The sequence below is a fragment of the Lacerta agilis genome, chromosome 2, assembly GCF_009819535.1.
Source record: "Lacerta agilis isolate rLacAgi1 chromosome 2, rLacAgi1.pri, whole genome shotgun sequence".
Lineage (NCBI taxonomy): Eukaryota > Metazoa > Chordata > Lepidosauria > Squamata > Lacertidae > Lacerta > Lacerta agilis.
This window is the reverse complement of record NC_046313.1, coordinates 52,760,860-52,785,004: the sequence shown is the minus strand read 5'-3', so window position 1 is coordinate 52,785,004 and position 24,145 is coordinate 52,760,860. Positions and strand designations below refer to the sequence as shown.

At 43.7% G+C, this 24,145-nt stretch overlaps 2 protein-coding genes across 2 annotated transcripts in view; both read left to right on the top strand.

Moving 5' to 3' along the window:
* Nucleotides 1-1,805, top strand: part of SLC22A4 (solute carrier family 22 member 4) — a 48,915-nt gene extending 47,110 nt beyond the window's left edge. The window contains exons 9-10 of the mRNA XM_033140059.1: nucleotides 241-376; nucleotides 1,518-1,805. Coding sequence (XP_032995950.1) covers nucleotides 241-376; nucleotides 1,518-1,602 — 221 coding nt within the window. The 3' untranslated portion in view covers nucleotides 1,603-1,805. The remainder of the gene's footprint in view (nucleotides 1-240; nucleotides 377-1,517) is intronic.
* An 11,860-nt stretch (nucleotides 1,806-13,665) lies between these two features.
* The window catches only part of SLC22A5 (solute carrier family 22 member 5), a 28,564-nt gene continuing 18,084 nt past the window's right edge, over nucleotides 13,666-24,145 (top strand). The window contains exon 1 of the mRNA XM_033140058.1: nucleotides 13,666-14,201. Within this exon, the coding sequence (XP_032995949.1) occupies nucleotides 13,809-14,201 (393 nt within the window). The 5' untranslated portion in view covers nucleotides 13,666-13,808. The remainder of the gene's footprint in view (nucleotides 14,202-24,145) is intronic.

The window sequence follows — 24,145 nt, the reverse complement described above, 5'->3', positions numbered from 1 at the left end:
TGGAGGATAACCGCATTTCAGTTTGTATATTGTTTCAGGAAGTCCAAATTGGTAATTTCACGTTAAAATATGAAATTCTCCCCCCTTCAAATCGTGAAATATTCACTGTACCCATCCATGCTGCCTTGGTGTCTTTAGAGGAAGGACAGTATGCAAATATGATAAACTAATAATTATTTCAGTTCTTCTGTAACTATATTGGAATATAATCTAAACTTTGGAACTTCTATCTTTCACCAGGTGCCTATGATAGATTTCTACCTTATATTGTCATGGGCAGTCTGACTGTGCTGATAGGGATTCTCACCCTGTTTCTCCCAGAGAGTTTTGGAAATCCTCTGCCAGAGACGTTTGAAGAGATGCTGCGAGTTAAAGGGTAAACACATTTCACTAAAATAAAGCTCCCCCTTGCATTGTATTTTTTGCAGTCATGGAGTATAATGAACTTTTGGCCTAGAGGCAGAATGTCAAATCTACTTAGATGCTGTGCAAGCTTCAACAGGATGCTAGGAGCTAAACCAAACCATAAAGGAAAATAAGTTTGTTTCTTTAAGGTTCTTATATACTACTAGGTACTTTGCCCCTGCTTGCTCTGCTCACCAATCCCTCTGCTTTTCCTATATGAACACTCTATAATAATAGAACTGTAGAGCTGGAAGGGACACCAAGGGTCATCTAGTCCAACCCTCTGCACTGCAGGAATCTCAGCTTAAAGCATCCAAGACAGATGGCCATCCAACCTCTGCTTATAAACCTCCCAAGTAATGAGGGAGACCATTCCACTGTCGATCAGCTCTCAATGTCCTAAAGTTTTTCCTGACGCTTAGAGTATCCACTTCCCACCCCAGTCAAGTACTAAGCTTGCTTTTCACCATCCTAATTCTATTTCTGAAGCCACTTCTCTCTTTTATTCTGCATCTCCGCTTTTCCCCATGACCCTACTGCATTCTTCTACTTTTGTGGAATGCCCCCCTTGAACACGACCCCACCCTTGGTAACCTCTGGCATCTTCCTTCTCCCAAGCATTTAAACTGCAAAGCGGCCATCTCACTTTCTGCCCATTTATGAAGCCATCATCCCCTCCTTTCACCAGAGGTACTACCCCTCCCCTAGCACCTCATACACCCCAATCATGACAATTACTACTATTAAGATAAACCAGTGTTACTATTAGGTTATACAATGTTCAGATTGTACAGGCTGAAAAACAAAAGGAAGTATCTAAGTATCTGAGTGAGGACATGCTCTCCTTCAGCAAGTGTCAGTTCTAAAATGACCCCAGTGCTCTTGCAGCTTGAGCCTCTGCATGCTTCCTCAGAAGTAAATCTGACTCAGTTTGATAGATCTTGCTTCTCACTAAGTGTGTTTAGGATTGCCTTAACTGGATTACAGATGCTCTTTACTTAAATATGGATGCTTGAACAAAATTGTATTGTAGGAGAGTTCCTGTGGGGAAAAATATAAACCAGTGCTTTGCTGTTTCTGTTTCTAATGTATGTAAATCTGTTCATTTTCAGATTCAGAAACAGAAAACACACCTACAAAATAGGGAGTTCAAAGCAGAGTGAACTGAACTCCAGGAATATGAGAACATCGTTATGATCATATATCTTTGCCTTTTACTAAAATGAACAACCAGGACTTGTTAAATTGCAACTATGAAGATAAATGAAAAAAAAATATTTACCATACTAGGCAGCAGTTGTCCTAATAATCTCATGTTTCAGAACACTGGTGTACCAAATGTGTGGGTTTTTATGCTAAGTCATTGTCAGCATGTATAAAGCTCCTCCATCATATTTTAATTTTCTTTTGTGTGCCTTGGTTTTGGGTTTATTTGTTTTGTGAAGCCTTGAGCACTTTTTAAAATCTCCTTGGGATTTATGTAGTACTGTATGCACATTTTAAGAGCAGGCCATCAATGATTGTTGGAAGAAGTAGAGGTAATTACTGTAGAATCTTCAGTTGTAGTTGATGGTGCATCAGGCTGCCTTGAATCCCATATTTCACTTTCAAAAGGCCCTTAAATAGCTGGATAGATTGTTTTAAGGAAATAAATGGTCCTTAAATTAATGGAACTGTTACCAGAAAGTACTTTGAGAACCAAGCTTCATTTTCTTACACTAATTGGAAAATCTTGAAAAGGAACAAAATTTTAGTAGACAACAGTTTATCCCCAATAAATCATAGATGTAAAATTTAAAGCCATTTTTTTAAAATAGCAGCGTTCTCTTTAGAGTCTCTGTTATTGTCAGGAGTAAACCTGGACCATATTTCCATTCATCTGCCATCTCAGATGACATATCTAGAATTCCACACCCTTAAAAGCAGCTGTCATTCACCAAGAGGTACCTTGCTCTTCATCCTGATAATTTTTCCTAAACAATGTTCACTAATTGATCATTTGGGTTTCTTTCTCTTTCACTCTCACCAATTCCCCTCTCGCCCCTTAAATCCTACTAATTGTGGCTGAGGAACATGTGTTCATCAAACTATAAAGGTTTGTACAGAAAGTAGTACCGTATATCAAAGTACTTGCGAGTTTTATTCACTTCAATGATGCCCAAGCTGGGCAGTGTTTCTGGAGACACGGCCTTGGGGGGGAAATTGACAGTGCAACCATGGCTGCAAATCTATATACATTTGTTTGAGAGCAAGGCTAATTGAACCCTTTCGGACTTATTTCAGAATAGATATACCGTGTTTCTCATAATATAAGACGTGCCTATAATATAAGCCATGGCAGGATTTTGAAGCAATCCAAAAATATAAGACATACCCCGAAAATAAGCCGCCTGGAGCCACGTGCCAGCGGGACGCAGCACGAGCCGCCTCCTCCTCCTGCTGGCTTCCGGAGGCTCGGGGCGCTCAGTGCAGCGCTGCTGGGCGCCGACCCGGCAAGCCGCCTCCTCGCCCTCCTGCCGCCGCGTCTCGGGGCGCTCCGTGCGGCGCTGCTGGGCGCCGACCCGGCAAGCCGCCTCCTCGCCCTCCTGCCGCCGCGTCTCGGGGCGCTCCGTGCGGCGCTGCTGGGCGCCGACCCGGCAAGCCGCTTCCTCCTCCTCCTGCTGGCGCGTCTCGGGGCGCTCCGTGCGGCGCTGCTGGGCGCCAACCCGGCAAGCCGCCTCCTCGCCCTCCTGCCGCCGCGTCTCGGGGCGCTCCGTGCGGCGCTGCTGGGCGCCGACCCGGCAAGCCGCTTCCTCCTCCTCCTGTCGCGGCTCAGGGTGCTCCGCATGGCGCTGCTGGGCACTTTGCCAGTACTTCAGCAGCAGCACCAACAGCCAGTTCCGGGCGCCAAGCCGCAGCAGGAAGAGGAGGAGGCTTGCCAGGTCGGCGCCCACCGCCCCGAGCCTCCGGGAGTCAGCAGGAGGAGGAGGTGGCCTGCCGGGTCGGCGCCAAGCAGGGCCGTGTGCCCGCCCCAAGACAGCTGGACCAAGCAGCAGCAACACCGGCCGCGGCAAGAGGAGGCAGGTGCCCAGAACTATACAGTACTTAATTAAAAAAAAATAAGACACCCCCGAAAATAAGCCATAAGCTTATTTTCTTAAGTAAAATAAATATAAGACGGTGTCTTATTTTATGAGAAACACGGTATATAGGCTTCAGCTGAAAGCTTGCAAGTTGCATTTCCTATTGTTATGCCAAACACTCTTATTCCTCCTAAGTACCTAGCAAATGAAAGTTAGTTCAATATAATTGCTAAATTAAATTTTCTGTAGCAGATAACATTATTGGAACTGGATACAAACCGACATTTAGAGAGAGACTGGTTTTTCTGGGACCAATACTGCAAACCAGATCTTAGGTTGCACTTGTGGCATTCTGCCACAGGAATCCATTGTGAAGCTGGAATCTTCTAACTTTTTATATTATGCACACTGTAAATTTCTATATTTAGGACAAACTAGAAGAAGTATTTAAGTAAGGGAAGACTTCATTACCTAAAACACGATTTGTTGTTTCCTTATGAGATTTTGAGCACATTTTCTGCTGAGAAATGAATATTGGTGAGAGAGTTAACAAGTCAGGTATTGATTGACATTGACGTTTGTGCCAAGTAAAGTTCATGTATAGATGGCAATTACCCACTTAACAGTGAAATTATCTGCTTGGAATATATATTAGATAATCTCCTGGTTTGTTGCCTCAGAATGAGAGTTGAATGACAATTTCCTAGTGCAGATTTTGAGGACCTAGTCATATATACTAGCAGCCCTGTTGGGGGGAGACCCTGGTATGTCTGCTTCCATGCTGCAACTTCCACAAAATACAGTCCAGCTGAACTTAGAATGATCAAAGACTGAAGTAGATTGACCTTTCTTGTCTATTTTTAAAGCCTAAACTTACCAATACACCAGAACTCCACAATATATCATTGCTGTGTTAAATTTGGTTAGAACCTGCTTCATGACATCACATCTGATCCATAATGGCAGGGAATGTGGCAAAGTGATACTGTTTTGCAGCTTCTTTGCACCCAGTTCTCTAAAGGACTATAAAGATCTGGTGCCCCACATTCTATATGGGTGATCACTGCCCTCCTTTAAACAGCAGGGGAGGAGCTGGCTATGCCACAGAGTTCTTAAGTGGAAACACATTTCTGATTTTGCAAGTGGCCTAACAAATGTTATTAATGTTGCAAGCCCAATATTTCACCATTGCAAAATTAGCCAATTTTTTCCAGAAACAATTTTGTTTGCCATATGAAAGCCTATACCACTGATATACCATTGTGCCAAAACAAGGTACTCCTTTATTTTCTGTACATTACGTATGTGTATCATACCGTGTTTCTCATAAAATAAGACACCGTCTTATATTTATTTTACTTAAGAAAATAAGCTTATGGCTTATTTTCGGGGGTGTCTTATTTTTTTTTAATTAAGTACTGTATAGTTCTGGGCACCTGCCTCCTCTTGCCGCGGCCGGTGTTGCTGCTGCTTGGTCCAGCTGTCTTGGGGCGGGCACACGGCCCTGCTTGGCGCCGACCCGGCAGGCCACCTCCTCCTCCTGCTGACTCCCGGAGGCTCGGGGCGGTGGGCGCCGACCTGGCAAGCCTCCTCCTCTTCCTGCTGCGGCTTGGCGCCCGGAACTGGCTGTTGGTGCTGCTGCTGAAGTACTGGCAAAGTGCCCAGCAGCGCCATGCGGAGCACCCTGAGCCGCGACAGGAGGAGGAGGAAGCGGCTTGCCGGGTCGGCGCCCAGCAGCGCCGCACGGAGCGCCCCGAGACGCGGCGGCAGGAGGGCGAGGAGGCGGCTTGCCGGGTTGGCGCCCAGCAGCGCCGCACGGAGCGCCCCGAGACGCGCCAGCAGGAGGAGGAGGAAGCGGCTTGCCGGGTCGGCGCCCAGCAGCGCCGCACGGAGCGCCCCGAGACGCGGCGGCAGGAGGGCGAGGAGGCGGCTTGCCGGGTCGGCGCCCAGCAGCGCCGCACGGAGCGCCCCGAGACGCGGCGGCAGGAGGGCGAGGAGGCGGCTTGCCGGGTCGGCGCCCAGCAGCGCTGCACTGAGCGCCCCGAGCCTCCGGAAGCCAGCAGGAGGAGGAGGCGGCTCGTGCTGCGTCCCGCTGGCACGTGGCTCCAGGCGGCTTATTTTCGGGGTATGTCTTATATTTTTGGATTGCTTCAAAATCCTGCCATGGCTTATATTATAGGCACGTCTTATATTATGAGAAACACGGTAGATGGTATTTTAAAAATTTGTTAAGAGGTGTTGTTGTTTTTGTTGTTTTTTGTTTTGGTTTTTTCCCCGTTTTTTGCCACAAGAAAATATCCCTAGCCCAATGTGTAGCATGGCTTGGTTGTCTTGGTTGCTGGTAAGGTTGCCAGTTTCTGAGCCAGAGACTGCAGTTGTTGCTTTTATATGTAAATATTTGGCAACATTGTTTCATACTCTTGCTCTGCAGCAGAACTAATCTTCTGCTTTATTGAAAGGAAGACTCTTCACTTTTTGCCCCACAGCAGACAGGCAAATAAATTTTGTGCTCTGGCCACCAATTCCAAATGCAGTCTTTCTGATTAGGTTTTTTTAAAAAATATGGAGCTCTTGATCCTAATAGATTTCTCAGCACACTCTTAACATCTGCAAAGGATAAAATTGTTTACATAATCTATTGCAGTTTGGCAATATGTACCATGGCATCTGTTTCTGTATATATTTTATACAAAAATAATGGATTCTTATCCTGTTTTACACTGTTGTAACTGTAACTATTTCTAATATATACACTTTAATATATATATATATATATATATATATATATATATATATATATATATATATATATATATATATATTGTGGTATTTTTGTGGAATACTTTGTTTTGCCAGTGTTTCTTTAACAATTTAAAGATCTCTCAATTTTTAATTGGGCAAATTCCAATGTAGCTCCTTAGGCAGTGCTTAAAAAATCTTTTGGAATCTTAAAACATGAAGCTGCACTTTCTAGAGGATTGTGATGTGATGTAAAATAAAGGCCTTTTAAAAGGGACCAGTTCTGTAAAGATTCCCCCAGTATTGCTTGATTTGACTAAATGTTCTTGGGGGTATATTTGGCTTTTAAAGTATGGGTGATGGTTTCATAGATAATGAGATCAGTTATGTTACTAAAAGCTGTGACTCTAAGGGTCTGCTTGCTGCCATGCAACACGGCTTCTGATCTAAAGAGATCTTACTTAGTAACTAACATACAGTATGTGGTTGAAGAAACCCACCATAATATTTCTGTGTGCTTTGCTATAAAAACTGTAGGGGCTTGGGGACTGGAATGGATTTTTATACTAAGTCTTTACAGTATTGATCCTAGAAAGAGTTGCTTGATTCTTGTGGAGCATTTACAAGGAAAATGTACATTCTCTGCCAAATGATTCCTCTCAGGGATTTGCCAGGTGGTGTCTGCAGTAGTCCAAAGATTGTGAAAGAAAGAAGGATCAAGATGGAGAGACTTCTGTTGTTGGCACCTTATTTTTCTTATTTTCTTTCTTACTTACTGTAAATCTTTCAGAAGGTGCTGGCAAAAGCTTTAATTTACTTTTGTGGGACTATTCTATCTTTTTATTACAGGGCTGTACAACTTTGACCCACTTAGCAAAACACAGCCAACCAGCAGCTTTATCTGCCTGTTTTGCTGCCTGCCTGGGATGGCACAAACTTTAAAGATACCAGGCTGCTAGTAGGCTGTGTATGGCTCTGTGGTCACAGATTCAAGCTGTGCAGGCCTGTTCAGCTGCAATCTTTGTATAGTGCCTGCTGGTCAGGTTAGGCCCAGGATTGTTCTTTATTAGAAGGGAGAAATGTTTGATCAAAGTCTTTCTACTAATCTGAGTGGAAGTCTCCCTTTCCTTAGACCTCACCTAGCTGCTATCTGAGATGCCCCTCTCCTTTCCATGTTATATCTGAATAATGTACACTCTGTTTAAATCTACAAATGTTTTGTGTGTGATTTTTAAAATATGCTATGCATCACCATGTAGCAGTTGCCTCTTTATTTTTCCATATTGGCAGTAAAAAAAAGAAAAAAGAAATACAACTGCACTGACCAGTTTTCTCTAGGTATAAAAATACATGTCTCTTTCTAATATATGGTTACAGGACCAAAAAACAACCAACAACAAACAAAAAAAACCGCTGTGTAAATACTCAGATATTGTGTTAAGTAAGTGGGACAATGAGAGAAAGAAACAAACCAGTACAAATGTCCTCACCTGAAAATGGAAGAACTGGTATGAAATTGCACTGAATAATATAGATACACCTGTCAGTATGAAGCATTACTCTAATTGGTTCTAGTACAGGCACTGCAGTTACTGTTCCACCATGTTCTCAACGTTTGTTGCATGTTCTTTGGTATAATAAATAAATAATAAAGCCACAAAATAAAGCTGCTGTGATTACCAGAGAATTTGCTTTTTTGGTCTGAAGGTGGGGAAGAGTAGTAATGAGCATCTTGGAAGTCTCTAGTCACTTTTTCCACCATTGGAATTTTTTATTCCCACAATTAACTTGCAGAATTGGAAGAATTCATGCATGTGTCTATTAGTACATCAGATAGGTATTCTAGAATCCAGCAGCAGCCATTGCATCCACAAATTCCAGAGGATTAGCCATGTCGTTCTGTTGCATGATATAATGAAACAGAATCATAGCAATATAAAATTGGAAGTAGCTTAAAGACCATCTAGTCAACAAATGCTTGTCATGTCTCTACTTAAATACTTCCGAGAGCCAACCAGCTCCAGAGGCCACCTGCTCCATTGTCAAATAGCTCTTAATTAGGAAGTGTCTCCTAATGTTTAGCCAAAATTTGTCACGCTGCAATTTTTACTCTTCAGAGCAATGTTTCCATGGTCTCACTAAGCCAAGGTTTGGCTTAGACGGTCATGTGAACCAGGCCACCCACACCATGCAACCCAGTTTGTTTCTGGCATTTGACACATTTGTTTCATCAGGCCTCTTCACTACCAGTGACTGAAACCCTTTTCTTGTTCTATCTACAACAGAGACAGTGATTCTTATTTCCAGACTGAAATAGGGTTACAGCCTTAAAATATTTTTATTTATAAATTTAATATTGCAAATCTGTACTCTTGTATCTGAATATCACTACAATATGTACTCCAATATGCAACAAATGTGGTTGCTTTTTGCCAGGTACAACCAAACAATTGCATCTATTTCCACAATTAATCTTGGTAAAATCTGTCCATTTCCACACACTCCAAAACTTCAATTAGCCACTCCTTGAACCTTGGATGTTAAAGCTTCAAGCTTTTACTAACACTATGCAACACAGTCTTGCCTGCTAACAAAAAGTTAATGATAAGCCTAAAAACATCCATACTGTTCTCATCTTAAGTCCAGTTATTGGTTACCGGTACAAACTTGTTGCTACTCATCTATCTATGTTAAACTTGAGTGTAATAACCCATGCCTAACATTACTGGGAGTACCATTGTACTCCCCCTGGTGTCAATGAGAGCATGCCAAGTTGGGAGTAATTTCTATTCTGTTGTTAATTGCCAAATCTAATTCTAAATTGAGCAGAGGGCCATTCACCCATCACTGCTTAAAAGTTTGTATTGTGGTAACTCAGGTTTTCCTTAGCTGCCTGCCACAAAACTTAAGTTTTTTCAAGTGGTATTAAAATTTTATGAAAATAAATACTTCTAGTGAGTTTACACCATTTCCCAGCCACTCAGAAATCCAGGTTAACAGGATTAACATATACCCTATCTTAATTAATCAGCTTCACCAAATGGTTGGAGGCTACACTTGCTGTCCTAACTTGTAAGCAAGCAGCTGCCTTTCCCATAGCTCTGGGTGGCTGGTTAGCAACTTGGGTTTATACACGGAAGGGGGGGAGTTGCAAATATTAGAAAGAAATCTTTGCCACGCCTGAAAAGACCCAGTTGCTTTAATGAACAAAAGCGCAATGAAATGGGTTTTATAGGAGTACTCTCATCAGTGCTGTTGAGCAATTTTTATTGTGAGCTTGGATGTGACAAGATAAAAACAATGTGTGCTGACTTCATTGTCCACGCAAAGAAAAGAATAGAGAAGATAAACTGTATTGCTGTCTAATGAAATCAAGCTATTCAGACTTTGAAGATATTCCTGACCTTGTTTAGTTGTGCAGCCTTCACTAGTAAAGGCCTAATGTTGTATAGTCTGAGTTTCTGTTTTGAAAAGCTGTGGAATTTTTCCCGGTTGGATTAAAGCATATCTAAATCAGAGCTACATATCTTGTGCTTTGTGAAATATGTATACAATGAGCTTTTCATGGGACTCAGTTAAAAGGTATGTCTTCCTCATGATTGTTTTTGCATCATTTCAACCTCCATCAGCAGTCACAGCATTTTATTATGGCTGAGTCTGAAATTCTAAAGAACTCTTTAACCCTTATGTGGGCATCTTGTCCTGTCCATTTTTGCAGGAACTGGAAATCAAAACAGCTCCAGTTGGGGGCGAGAGAGGTTTTATAATTCATGTTGCATTTTCTGAATAACTCCAGACCATACCCCAGTTTACATGACACATATTATGGCTTAGTTCAGCACAGCAGCAAAATGACCGGGAAGGAGTAAAGCAGGCAGTCTTCTGAAATCCACATATGTGCAAGATGTGCACACCTGGAGTGTCAAATACAGCATCGGTGCTCAAAAAAGTAAGGCCCAAGCTATGCATGATTTTCACACAGCAGTCCTATACATTTCTTCTCGGAAGTAAACCCCACTGAGTTCAATAGGGCTTACTTCCAAGTAAGTGTACATAGAATTGCAACTTTGTTTAACCCCCTTCCCCATTTCACCCCCTTCTATTTTTGTTATTATTTTTAACTAAAATCATCCATGATATTGTGTTAGCAGAGGACTAATAGGATTCTCCTTAATCCCTGTTCCCAGTTTTTTTCCTCACTCAGAATTGCCTCCCAGCTGCTTTTTGCCTCACAAGGAAAAATAGATGGGTACCAATATTTCCCCCCCCCCTTGCATGTGGACATGCAACATCGGGGAGATATCTTCTGCAGAAAAACAAGGGGAAGTGAAAGGGTGAAAGTGGGCTGTGGGTTGTCCACCTTTGGTTTAAGATACCCTTTCACCTGGCATTCCTCTGCTCCAATTCACTGGAAAAGTGGAGTGTGAGGCAGTGAGCATTAGATGTAGCTTGGACCAAAGTCCAAGAACCCAGTGTATATATATATATATTCAACTGTACCCTCAATACATTATCTTTCACCTGCTATTTTAAAGGCCAAACAACAACAAAAACCCTAGTAAAATCAATGATATTGATTTTTTAATGTAATCATTCCTTTTTTCTCTGTTAAAATGGGTGGTGCATACTTTATACATAAATGTCAAGGTAACAGGTTTTTCTGCCCTGAGGACTGTACTACATGCTGATGATTATGTATTCAAGTGCTAAGCTGTGTTGCTTTACCTTTCACCCAGTAACTAAGAGAAACAGGTTGGAATTTTTACAGCCAGACATGCAAAAGGTATTTTTTGGACAAATGTTTTGTGGAAGCATCACTCTATTCTAATAAAACCAAGTATTATTTTGAGAACTAAACCATTATTTTAGTTAGCCATTTGTACCTTGGCCCCAAACACATTTATATTCTCTGCCAAATTAGATAATGCACTCTAGATGGAGGTGATGAGTGCAGCCAGCAACACTCATGGCTTCATTGTCTCCAGAGGTCTTGCAACGTTGCCTTTAGGGTCATATCATACTTTTTGGCTATTAAAGCAATCAAAACAAAATGTTAGCAATGCACTGCCGAAGCAACTATCTGCAAAATAATTTATCCTTGATTGACTTAATATAGGTGGAACCAATAACAGACCAGGAGAAAGCATCCTGCACTTTCGGCTTGATCATTCAAAGCTTTCTCAAGGTCCTTAACCACAAGAAATCTCTGAAATAAATTATTCCCAATATGATTATGATTATGAATAACTGTAGAACTAATATATCATTTCTGCTTAGACTTTGGTTTTGTTTTGTGGGAATGGGCACATTTGTGCCCAATACCAGCTAAATTAAAATCTAGGATTATTCCATTGATTTCTATGGGAAACTCCTACTTCTGCCCCTGGATACATTTAATAATAACTTTGTTGTGAACCAGGAAATATGTCCAGACAATGAGACAGTTCTCTGTACACCTTTTATATACAAACATCTTCCCCCCCCCCACACACACACCTTTCCAACTATTCCATTCTATTCCATTCCCAGTCCTGCCTGATTTCCTGTTGCTCCCTTGCCTCTCCTAAGCATGCTCAGTCCTCATTGGGGTATTTTTGTCCTCTCCTACTGCCCCCAAAATAAGGTTCCTCCAAATCTGCCAATATATCCCCATTTTAGCTGTGTAAGCACAAGGACCCTGAAGGCTGGAAGCAGAATATATCATGAAGACAGCCTAGCAAAGAGTCATCAATGAAAGGGCACACTTGCATTCTGCAAATACATGGTAGTGGGGGATGGCAGAGGCAGGAGAATTAATAAGGCACCACCCAGAGGAAGTGGACAGAGACATTTTTCTTGCTCCCAAAAATAGAGAACTCCTTCAAAAAATTTTTTTACCAACCTTAAACTTGGTTCACAATAGATTCAGGATGCTCAGGATATAATTACGTGTGGAACCGGCTACCACAAGCTGTGATGGGGATCACTTGGTTAGATTGCTTTGAAGGGGACTGAGAAATCTTACAGCTCATTACAGCTGTATGGAACCCCTAGCTACAAAGGCAGTATACTCCTGAATAGCAGCTGGTGAGGAGCAGCAGTGACTTGCCTTCATGCCCTCCTTCGTGGAAAGCAAGATGGATAGCGTAGATGGACCTTTTGGGTCTGATCAAGCAGGCCTGCTCTTAGGCTCAGCTAAAGAAGAATGTAGTATAAGCAAATGGATGCTACTCATCAGCAAATTCACAATTAAGGCTAACAAGATGCTTCCATTTTCCATAATATATATCTGCACAGAAAAGCATACTTGTACCAGAGGCATCAGTGTACAGTAACTGAAACCGTTCTTGGGAGATTACCACAACCCACTGAGCTTTCACCTAGATTTATATGTTTAGGATTACTAACTCCCCCTACTTTTAACTTTCTCATACAATCTTGTCCTTGTGCTCTTTTTTTTTATCTAAATAGTTTTATCCAAATGCTTGATTATCATAGCCACATGCAGTGCCTTTGAATTTGAAGCAATGTTGATTGGGAACTCAGCCAGAACCAAAACACCCGCAGATTTGGTTGCATCATAGAAAAAAGAGGTCACATGTCTCACGATGTGAGAGCACTTCAAAAAGAAAGGAAAATGTGAATATTAGTCACAGCTTTGTTTCAAAAACAAATGCTGGAACCTAGAGAGATATGAACCTGGGGGGAAACACAGTAAGAGCTCAGAACATCTGTGGTGGCACCAGGCACCACAGTGTATATTATGTGGAAATCTCGATCGTTTTGATAGTTTGAAAGAATGTCCTAGTGTTGAAACATGGTCACATTTTTAAAAATGCCTATATTGCTAAAATCTCAGCACAGTGATTTTCAAGAAATGAAAATCTGAAGCTGACAAGTGCATATACAGAGCTAGAGGCTGCTTGTGCCATGAGTGGGGTATCGATCCAGGGCTAGTCTCTGCTGACAGTCAGGCTCCAGGGCGACCTTCTAAATTATTGTTATTATTAGCCACCCATCCAACCCTTATAAAAGCACGGCAAAACATCAAACATTAAAAACTTGTGTCGCTAATTATCTGCTGAAGCTGCTCTTGTGTGTTTGAGGAGCTGCACTGGCATTACATTCCGGGCCTGTGCGGCCGACGTTGAGTTCGACGTAAGAGTTTCTGCGGGCCGGCTACGAGGCAATGGACATACAGTATTGCCCCGTCTTCGTTGCGGCAGCCGAACCCCGGAGCCAGCTTCTTCGCCGAGGAGGCCGCCTGCATTACAAGTGACGGGAAATGCCGAAAGCAAAAAAAGAGAACCCGTAGCGAGGCTGGCCGCTGCCGCCTCACGCGCGGGGACGCCGCGGCCTCCACCTTGGCTCTGGGCCCAGCGCGACTCTAGGCCTTTGTGTACAAACCACACCCACCCGCTCCCCGTGCGAAGAAGCACTTGCTGCTGCCGGCAGCCCCGGCCGCACTTTACCTCATAGCGGCGGCGGCGGCTCGCCTGTTCCCTGCCCAGGCCGAGAGAGGCTGCGGACACATGTCGTAGCAGAGGGCGGCTCTTCGGCCCTCGCTTGTCCGTTGCCGGCCAAGGCGCGCTCGCTTTGCCCCCCCCCCCCGTCCCTCCCGCTATGTACGACTACGACCAGGGCACCGCCTTCCTGGGCGAGTGGGGCCCCTTCCAGCGCCTCGTCTTCTTCCTGCTCAGCGCCAGCATCATCCCCAATGGCTTCAACGGGCTCTCGGCCGTCTTCCTCATCGACACCCCCGAGCACCGGTGCCGGGTGCCGGCCAGCGCCAACCTGAGCCGCGAGTGGCTCAACGCCAGCATCCCGCTGGAGGAGCGCGGCGGGCGGCAGGTCCAGCAGCGCTGCCGCCGCTTCAGCCTGGAGGCCATGGCCAACTTCTCCGCCCGCAACCTGGTGCCCTGGCGAGACGTCAACCTCAGCCAGGTGGAGCAGGAGAAGTGCCTGGACGGCTGGGAGTACAGCCGAGAGCCCTACCTCTCCACCATCGTCAGCGAGGTAGGGAGGGAAGGAGGGGCGGTTGCTCGCGAGGTGGCCTCTTCTGGACGGGGCATGGAGAGGAGAGCGCGTGGTTGGGACTTGAGCGGCGGAGACGGAGGTTCAGCTCCTCCTCGATCAGCCCTGAAGTTCACGGGGTGACCTTGGGCCAATGGCCGGATCACCCCGTGAACTTTCCTAGCCCCACCTCGCAGGGTCGCTTTAGAAACCTTGGACCCCTCTCTGGTCTGGGCTCCTCAGAGAAAGGGATCGGAGGGCAGAAACCCAAGAGACCCAAGGAAAGCGATGCTTTGAGAAAGAAGCGTCAGTTCGTTGTAGTACAATGCGCGTTATTCCATGCCTGCTCTGTTGCCAACTTGACATGTCTTTGGCATTTTCCCTGCTGTGGTCGTTTCTTTAAAAAATTAACCTGCCAGGCACTTCTTTGTGCACTTGCAAGATCTCTCTTCTTCTTTTAAAACTCAGGTATCCATAAAATTCCAAGATCGCCCCACCCCATGCGTGATGGGGGGTGCCCTTTCTTCAGCACCCCTCTCTCTTCTCTAGGTCACCTCCCTTTTTAAAGTGAGCAAATAATTCCAAACTTGCTATCTATTCCTATGGTGCCAAACATGGCCAGTGGCTCCTTAGCTTCTCATATTCATGACAGATACTTCTTGGATTTTACCCTGGAAATGCAGGAGGAAGGGGGAATAGCCTGAGTGACTTCTGCCACACAGGAAACAGAATGAGAAGTTGGTAATGTTCCTGGTTGTTACAGAAAGCTTTAACACTATAACATAAAAAACAGAGCCCTGCTGGACCAGGCCAAAGGCCCATCTATTTCCATCTTCTGTTCTTACATTGGCCAACTAGATGCACTTCTGGGAAGCCTACAGGCAGGACATGAGCACAACAGCACTCCCCTCAGTTTCCCATTTATTCCTATGTTGACTCTCCCTGCCGTAGTGTCCTGTGAGTTTTATGGAGATGTAACTTTTATAGGAAGAAAAGAGAGAACCATTGGAACAAAGTAAAGTAAGCTAGATCATATATTTGCATGTAGAATGCTATCTTCTCTCTCTCTCTCTCTCTCTTTCTCTCTCTCTCTCTCTCTCTCTCTCTCCCCCCCCCCCCCGGCAAACAGAAATGAGTGGAATTTGAATTACTCCGGTCAAGATTTTGTAATTGTTGTCTAGTAGCTTGTTGCACAATGGGCACAGATGGAACTGCTGACAAATTGCTACTGATTTATGGCAGAAGAACTTAATAGTTGTATGAGTTATGAAGTCACATAACAAAGGTCAATGTTCCAAACATTCCCTGGCATGTGATGGGAATTGAATGGCCACTCAATTAGGGGTTCATTTGGGTGCTGCCGTTGGGTTTAGAGTTATTAGTAGATTATCAGGGGTTGGACTGTGACACTCTTGGCCCCTACCAACTTTATCATTCTGTGATTTTACCTACCTACTCATTTATTTGTATATCCAAGAAAAGCATGGAAAATATAGTGCAGTATTGTGCAATAACAATAAACACGTCCACACACACAATTGTTCTATTACTTGCTAAATTACTGCAGGTAACAGCTTCCTTCAATACAATAGAGATAAAATTTGCATGCTTCCTTACTTCTTTTTTGAAAATTGCAGAAGGAGCAGAGACAGTGGAACTGGCATGTTACTTTCCCATACTTAGAAACATGGGAAGCTGCTTTATACCAAGTTAAACCATTGGTCCGTCTAGCTTCCTGTGGTCAATACTCACTGGCAGGCTTGCAGCACCTCTGTTGGATTTCAGACTGGGGAGATTCACAGCTCTACCTGGAGATGCTGGGGATTAAACTTGGAACCTTCTACATGCAGATCAGTTGCTCTACTACTGAGCTACACCCTGTACAGTATATATCTAGTTTTTATTCTTAAGAAATTATTTAGCTCTTTAATTATATAATAGTTGCAGTCAACCTTAATTTATAATTAAAGTTAACCTTTCAATGGGTTGAAATGGTTAAAAGAAAATTGAGGAACATGCCTTTCCCATAGCTTTGAAGTAGTTTAAGTTCTTATGTGCTTTGGGTTTAACTATCTCAGATTAAAACAAATGTGTTCTGGCACATCACTCTATTTACTAGAAAGTAAGCATCACTAGTTACAGTGGAACTTACTTCAAAGTATTATGTTAAGGTTGGATAGCGTTATAAGTTTCTGTAAACAAACTTTGCCACGTGTAGATGTGTAGCATTTTCTGAGTCAGTACTTTTACATACATAGTAACTTAGTAACTTAGTAAAATATTTTACTAACACATGCCAAAAGTTTGCATAGTCCATAGCACTGCTTGAGAGTATCAGATCTACGCACTCTAGAAACTGTATGCAAAACTTGTTTTGCACAATCACAGGAGTTGGAATGGACCAAAGGTCTGTTTCGTTCAAAACCCTGCTTCAAGGCAAAATCATTCCCTCTTCCTCCCACCTCCATACTACAGGTACCTACGTAATTCTGACTGCAGTGTGCCACAACCAGGAAACAAGTGCTCTTCAGGAAGGAGAAATATGTTTTAGTTCAGATCATTAATGCTAGCCTTAGCTGATTGAGGCATAGCTGGGGGGGCAGGGGACAACCCCCCCCCCCAATCAAGTAAATCAATGCAAATACTTAACTACATAACTAATTGAGGTTCTACCTCCCCTAACATAAATCCAGACTATGCCCATGTCAGGTCCCCTTGTTTGGTGGTGACTACTAGTCATTACAAAGTGCAAGTAGATAAATAGGTACCGCTCCGGTGGGAAGGTAAACGGCATTTCCGTGCGCTGCTCTGGTTCGCCAGAAGCGGCTTAGTCATGATGGCTACATGACCTGGAAGCCGTCTGCGGACAAAGGCCAGCTCCCTTGGCCTATAGAGCGAGATGAGCGCGCAACCCCAGAGTCATCCACGACTGGACCTAATGGTCAGGGGTACCTTTACCTTTATTGGTCATTACTGTATGGTTATGCTCTGCCTCCATAGTCAGAGGCAGCAATGCTTATGGAAGCCCCCAGAAGGGAGAGTGTCCTTGTGCTCAAATCCGGCTTGCGGGTTTCCCACAGGCATCTGGTTCAGCAATGTGAGAACAGGATGCCGAACTGGATGGGCCATTGGCCTGATCAAGCAGCTCTTCTTCTGAAAGGGAGGAGTAGTGGATCAGTGCTGATGCAGCTGATGCCACCACTGACCAGCCAGTCACCACCTCCAGCCCAGCCCCTATGATTCTAGGGGTGCTGGTGTCACATTGCTGTTGCAGCATAGTGGCAGCAACACTCCTAAAGGGTTTCATGTGCCTCAGTCTGAAGAAGGGTCCTTTCTAAGAGTGAACTATTATGGACAAAGTGGCCTGGAGAACACCTGTTTGCAGTGCCACAGTTTACTACTGGGAAACATCAAACTGTTTTTGTGATTGCAAAGTGACATCAGTCCAGGCACTTTGTGGAACTACGGTACCTCGCTCACGGTGTCTCACTCTGAGGAAGGAACCCATGTTCCTTAGAGCAAGACATGGGTGAGATTGCCCCAGAGGGCCTTAAGTGGAAGAGCATATTGTGGCAGTGGCTGCAGAAGAGGTTGGTGCATAGAGATGGGTTGATGTTAGCTGGTCTGTCTTGTTTAAAGATGCATAACGTCTTGCATACTGTTAAATTCAGGTTGCACAATTAAAAGTGGATCTGATGCTCACGCACAACAAGCCAGCTTTTATTCAGGGGGTGGGACCTAGATTTTATTCAATAAGGAAAGTGATAGGAAACTGCACTGGATATTGTAGGACAACAACTGCTTGGCACGACGTCCAGGCAAACAAATTGGGTTGTATGCTCAATAAACAGACAACATCGTAATAACCTTTCCACAAACTTTATTGAACATTAGGTCATCTGAAAGCAACCTTTGTATTCAGAAAGGATCACATTCTCAAAAAGCTTGAAAATTGTGGTCTTCCAGGTCCCCGGTACCAGCAAATGTATGCAGTGCTCACACTGAACACAGCAAGACCTCAAATTCCATGGCTAGAATCTGGCTCAGAAACTATTATGTTTGCTAGCTAATCCTTCTTGCAATTCACTGTAGGAGACCATGTCAGTGCAAGAGCCAAGGAAGCAGTTCATACTAGGGAAAGTTCAGTGCGATGAAATACAAACCAGGCAGTTCCAAAGGCTATTTGACTATTTACTTACTAGAATAATTCAAAGTTTTGGGGGTTTTATAGTTCATAACATTGTGGACGACGGATGAATGGGTTGTGTGTCCAGGGAAGAGTAAATGCCATCTTACAAGAGGGATCAGCATTAGAGCCTCAAAAGATACTGTAAGACTACTCATGAAGAAACCTTCTTAGAATCATAGAATCATAGAGTTGGAAGAGACCACAAGGGCCATCCAGTCCAACCCCCTGCCAAGTAGGAAACACCATCAAAGCATTCCTGACAGATGGCTGTCAAGCCTCTGCTTAAAGACCTCCAAAGAAGGAGACTCCACCACACTCCTTGGTAGCAAATTCCACTGCCGAACAGCTCTTACTGTCAGGAAGTTCTTCCTCATGTTTAGGTGGAATCTTCTTTCTTGTAGTTTGAATCCATTGCTCCGTGTCCACTTCTCTGGAGCAGCAGAAAACAACCTTTCACCCTCCTCTATATGACATCCTTTTATATATTTGAACATGGCTATCATATCACCCCTTAACCTTTTCTTCTCCATGCTAAACATACCCAGCTCCCTAAGCCGTTCCTCATAAGGCATCGTTTCCAGGACTTTGACCATTTTGGTTGCCCTCCTCTGGACACGTTCCAGCTTGTCAGCTTATCTTAGAATCTGGATTTTAGGATTTTAATGCCTATTGGCTTGTCACATGTGGAATGCTCTTCCCAGGGACCCTTATGCTCCTTTGTATCTGACCACCTAGAGTGACTTAAAGAAATGCTTTGAGTAATATTTACAGGGCTTGTGGTAAAATATAAATACTGTAGTACAATTCAATCCAATAATCTCTCTTGTATGTCCATGTAAGATGGAAAATTCTGAAATTACATACATACACACAGACATTAATGCAATATTGGGAGGGTATTTTTGCCCCACCTTCACCACCTGAAATCTACAAAGGTGAGCTGGGCAAAATATGTATATGCCCAGCACTAATTTAAGGAATTTAGCCTTTCCTTATCAGAATACTTCTAGAGTGCAGTCCTAAACATATTTACTAAGTCCCATTGAACACAGTGGGACTTACCTTCGAATAAATATTCATGGGATTATGCTGTTGCACTGTGTGGTCTCCTATATTACATTCCTTTAGTAATGTTTATTTTACAGTTTTCCATATTCCATAGGATCTTAGACCCTGGAGTTTCAACAAATGGGACAAAGCCTAATATGAATGGCACACAATCTTAAGTAATTAGTACAAAGGGACTGGGGAAATGGCGTATTATATGCCCGTGCACTGAATTCAGCATAGTGTTTAAAGATAACATAAAAACATCTAGGGAACACAGTTCCCTTTAACCTACTTACATTTCTTCTTTCCTGTAAAGCCATGCCCCACCCTATATACAAGTCTCTACCCATAATTAATATACTCTTTGCCCTAGTTTTCAGAACTTCCATATACCTACTCCTATCCTCACCTTAATTGACACTTATAAAAGAAACAAAAAAAATTGTATAGCTAGGTAAAAGCACATTCTCAAGACGGTGCAGATGAAAACAATACAGAGAATGAGAGCAGTATTCAAGGAACTGGGTGGTCCGATACTAAAGCTGCATTTTTAAAAGACATGATAGACACACAGAGATTTGCTCCCCTCCTGCCTGACCTTCCAAAGCTTGCTACGGTTGGCAATTCATAGCCAAAGATGTGGAGCAACTAAACACTTTACAATGGTGTTGTGTTTATGTTGTCAGGAGCAGTTGCATAAGTGGCCTTTCACCTACTTTCCCACTTTCAATTTTAAATGTGCTTAACTCTCTAATCTGTTGGCTCAGTCCAGTCTTGCCTTATCTTGCCATTTAGTCTGGGTGACCTTTACCTGAGATTTAGCCTTACAATAAATTTTTAGGAGGGGTGGGGAGTGTTCACGTTTGATGAAGAATGAGTCCCATTATCTGCATCCATCAAAGCCCTCTGTGCTCTACTGTGTTTAAAGGTCATTGAGGATACCAGCATTGGATTTATATGACAGGAAAGGAACCCTCCCTGTGTCAGATCTTAGTCCTTATATGTGCCCAAGTTACACACGTGGACAGTTCAGATGCCATGATAAACCAGGCCTTCATGGTTCCCTCCCCCTTTCCTCTTCCTGTGTAACCATAAAGAAGAGCCCAGAACTTTGGCTTCCATTTTTGATTGAACACAGTTTAGTGTTTCATCTGAACCATAAACACTTGTTAATTTTAACTATGTTTTGTTGAGACAAGCCTGCTTCATAAACAATGGTTTGAAGTTGACCTGTTTATTTTATTTTATTTTATTTTTTAAAGTTTTCTAAAAATTAGTAAAGATCTTTCTTAAAAAGGAAAGGAGGAAATCTGCTGTATTTCTGTTATGTTGTTGTTGTTGTTTAGTCATTTAGTCATGTCTGACTCTTCGTGACCCTATGGACCAGAGCACGCCAGGCACTCCTGTCTTCCACTGCCTCCCGCAGTTTGGTCAGACTCATGTTAATAGCTTCGAGAACACTGTCCAACCATCTCGTCCTCTGTCTTCCCCTTCTCCTTGTGCCCTCAATCTTTCCCAACATCAGGGTCTTTTCCAGGGAGTCTTCTCTTCTCATGAGGAGGCCAAAGTATTGGAGCCTCAGCTTCAGGATCCGCCCTTCAGTGAGCACTCAGTGCTGATTTCCTTAAGAATGGATAGGTTTGATCTTCTTGCAGTCCTGGGACTCTCAAGAGTCTCCTCCAGCACCATAATTCAAAAGCATCAATTCTTTGGCGAACAGCCTTCTTTATGGTCCAGCTCTCACTTCCATACATCACTACTGGGAAAACCATAGCTTTAACTATACAGACCTTTGTCAGCAAGATGATATCTCTGCTTTTTAAGATGCAGTCTAGGTTTGTCATTGCTTTTCTCTCAAGAAGCAGGCGTCTTTTAATTTCGTGACTGCTGTCACCATCTGAAGTGATCATGGAACCCAAGAAAGTAAAATCACTTACTTTCGGTTATAGCATTTCCTAATGTCCAAATGTTCTATAAAGTGAGACTGCTATTCTGTGGACAGTTTCATTGCAGTAATTATAGTTGAATTCAGTGTGACCTATTTCTCTTAATAAGTAAAGATGCATAGGATAAGTATCCCAACCCAATTCCTGATGTTTGGTTGTCCTGCTGCTGGGTTAACACTGTCTTTCTCCCTCCTGATCTAACACATACACAGTCTACAAAGAATCTCCACTTCTGTCATGCATCTTATATATAATTAGGTATATCTGAGACCATTGGAATCAATGGGTTTAGGCATGCCTAATTCTGATTGGGATAAGACTATAAAAGTGTCTGCCACTGTCACAGAAAGTGTAATTTGGACCCAGGGGATTCAGGCTCACCAGGCTGAAAAAGCTACTCTTTGTTGAAGGTTTCCACTGAGTAATGTACTGTTTCTCCAGGAACTTGCTTTCTCACCTTCTTTTTCAGTGGCTTTAAACAGCCAAAATAACATATGATAAACGTTGGTAAGAGTGGGTCACATTTTACAATGCAATATTTCCTCCACACAAAATGTAAAAATTTAATAACCTGGTAGTTCGATATTGACTACTGCCGTACGTATGACTTAGTGCTGTATTTACCTTGCGAATATCCACAGTGAATGTTAGCAGTGACCATTTTGACGATTGACCCTAGTTACTTACCTGTACCTAGGACTGTCAGTAAACAGATTTTAAAATTGTGTGTGTGTGTGTGTGTGTGTGTGTGTGTGTGTGTGTGTGTGTAGAAACATGTTATGATAGCAGGGTGAAATACAAATGAATATATCAACAGCATGATCCTAAGGTTATTTACTCAGAAATGAATTCCACTGAGTTTAGTGAGACTTACTTCCTTGGTTGAAAGCTCAGATTTGAAAACATTTCCTATTAGGTTTAGAATGAAATCATTTGTGTGTCCCTGAAAATAGACATCACATACTTCAGTGATGATATATATTCAAGATAACCGTGTTTATGTCATCAGGGTGGAATTGAATATTCTAGAGGGAGGCCATTCTTGATACTATGTTTATAAGAGCTGCACTATGGAAACGTTCGTTAATATCAAGGCCACATTCTGCTATGCTGGGCTTGCAAGTTTTGTAACCTGAGAAATAGGTCTCCTTCATGAGATGCCTACATATCAGACCAGTGCTGTGCCACAATGCTTCTGTAACTTTCCAGTCTAAGGCAGAAGTGATGCAACCCATTCTGTTAATTTATAGAATGAGAAAATTTTGACCATAGCCCCTGTGGAAAACCTGTTTGTGTAATGCAATCTGTGGAGTTGCAATATTGCCCTAGTTAATACACCCAATAGCCTGGCTACTGTGGTCTTGGTACTGGTGACCCCAAGACTGGAGTGCTGCATTGTGCTCTGTGTGGGGCTTCCCTTGGGTTTAACCTGCAAGCTGCATCTAGGTTGTTGACTGGGGACAACATCATCTAACCCTTAATAACTTGGGACCAGTTCACCTACAGGATTGCCTTACCCCATATGTGCCCACTCAACCACTTGGATTGGCGGAACTGACTTCCGGCGGCGACGCCATCGCCGGGTGGTCGAAGGCTGCTTCGGGTCCGAAGCGCCTTGTCCATCCCGGGGGTTAGGAGCCGCGCTACCGCAGCGCGCGGCTCCGGTTGGGGTGCGGGAAGAGCGTCCCGCACCCTGGGCTCCCCGGCTGCGCCCGCGGAGGCTCCGAACCCTTCCCCTGCCCCCCTGTAAAGGGGGAGTGGGGGTGAAGGGACAACCGGAGCCGGGCTTCGGGGACATGCCCCAACCGGGATGCAAATGCGGCGACAGAGCCCGCGGTGAGCGTCTAAGTTCTACCTGTGAAGAATGGAGCTAAAGGAACCCGGTGGTCGTGAGTAAAGAATCTGAGTGAAATCGTGCTTTTGGGACGATCCGGGGGGAAGGAGAAGGGCAGCCTGCCTCCCTCCCTTCGAGCTCAAGAATCTAACCAATCTGAGTGATTACTGCTACAGAACTGGCTATAATGTATTTAAAATTGACACATGAGACTGGCAAACTTTTCTTTCGGGAAGCTAATTAGAGGAAAATATCTCCATTTAAAGTTGCGGTATTTGCGCTCCAGCTCAGGAAAATGGCGACGAACAAAGAGGGGAGTAGAAATATGACACCCACTTCCTCCTCCTCTGCCAGTATGCTGGGTTTCGTCCTTGAACTGGTATTGAACTCTGGATTAACGGATGAACAGAGACTCACTGCCTTGAAGGTGGAATTGCTTTGTAGAAAAGTCAAAGTCTTGTGTGGGGGTCTGAAATGGAACCAATTGCCCACAGAGGAGGCTTTTAAAACTTTTGACACTTTGGAAGAATCCCTTGCCAAGGAGCTGAGAGGGCTGATGAGTGAGCTACTTCGGAGAAGAAATTCGCTTTCTGGGGGTGGCAGCCCCAAGGCGACGTCAAGATTTTTTATATCCAGTCCCCGAGGTGTGAGCTCGGGGGCCAGGGACAAAGAATTAAGGTATTTACAAGAAGAAAAGGAATGTTACAAAGAACCGAAGAAGCTGAGAGATGATGAGATGGTTACCTCTGAACTCGTGGCAAGGAGAGGTTTGGACTGTGCCTGGATCTGTGGACGTTTGGAGAGGGAAGCTACATGGAAGTTTAGTGTTGAAACCACCAGGAGAAGAATAATGGACAGAGGGGGTGTGGGGTGAAGCATTAAGTAATACTTAAGGTAGCCTGATATGGTAAACCGAAATCGGAGGGTG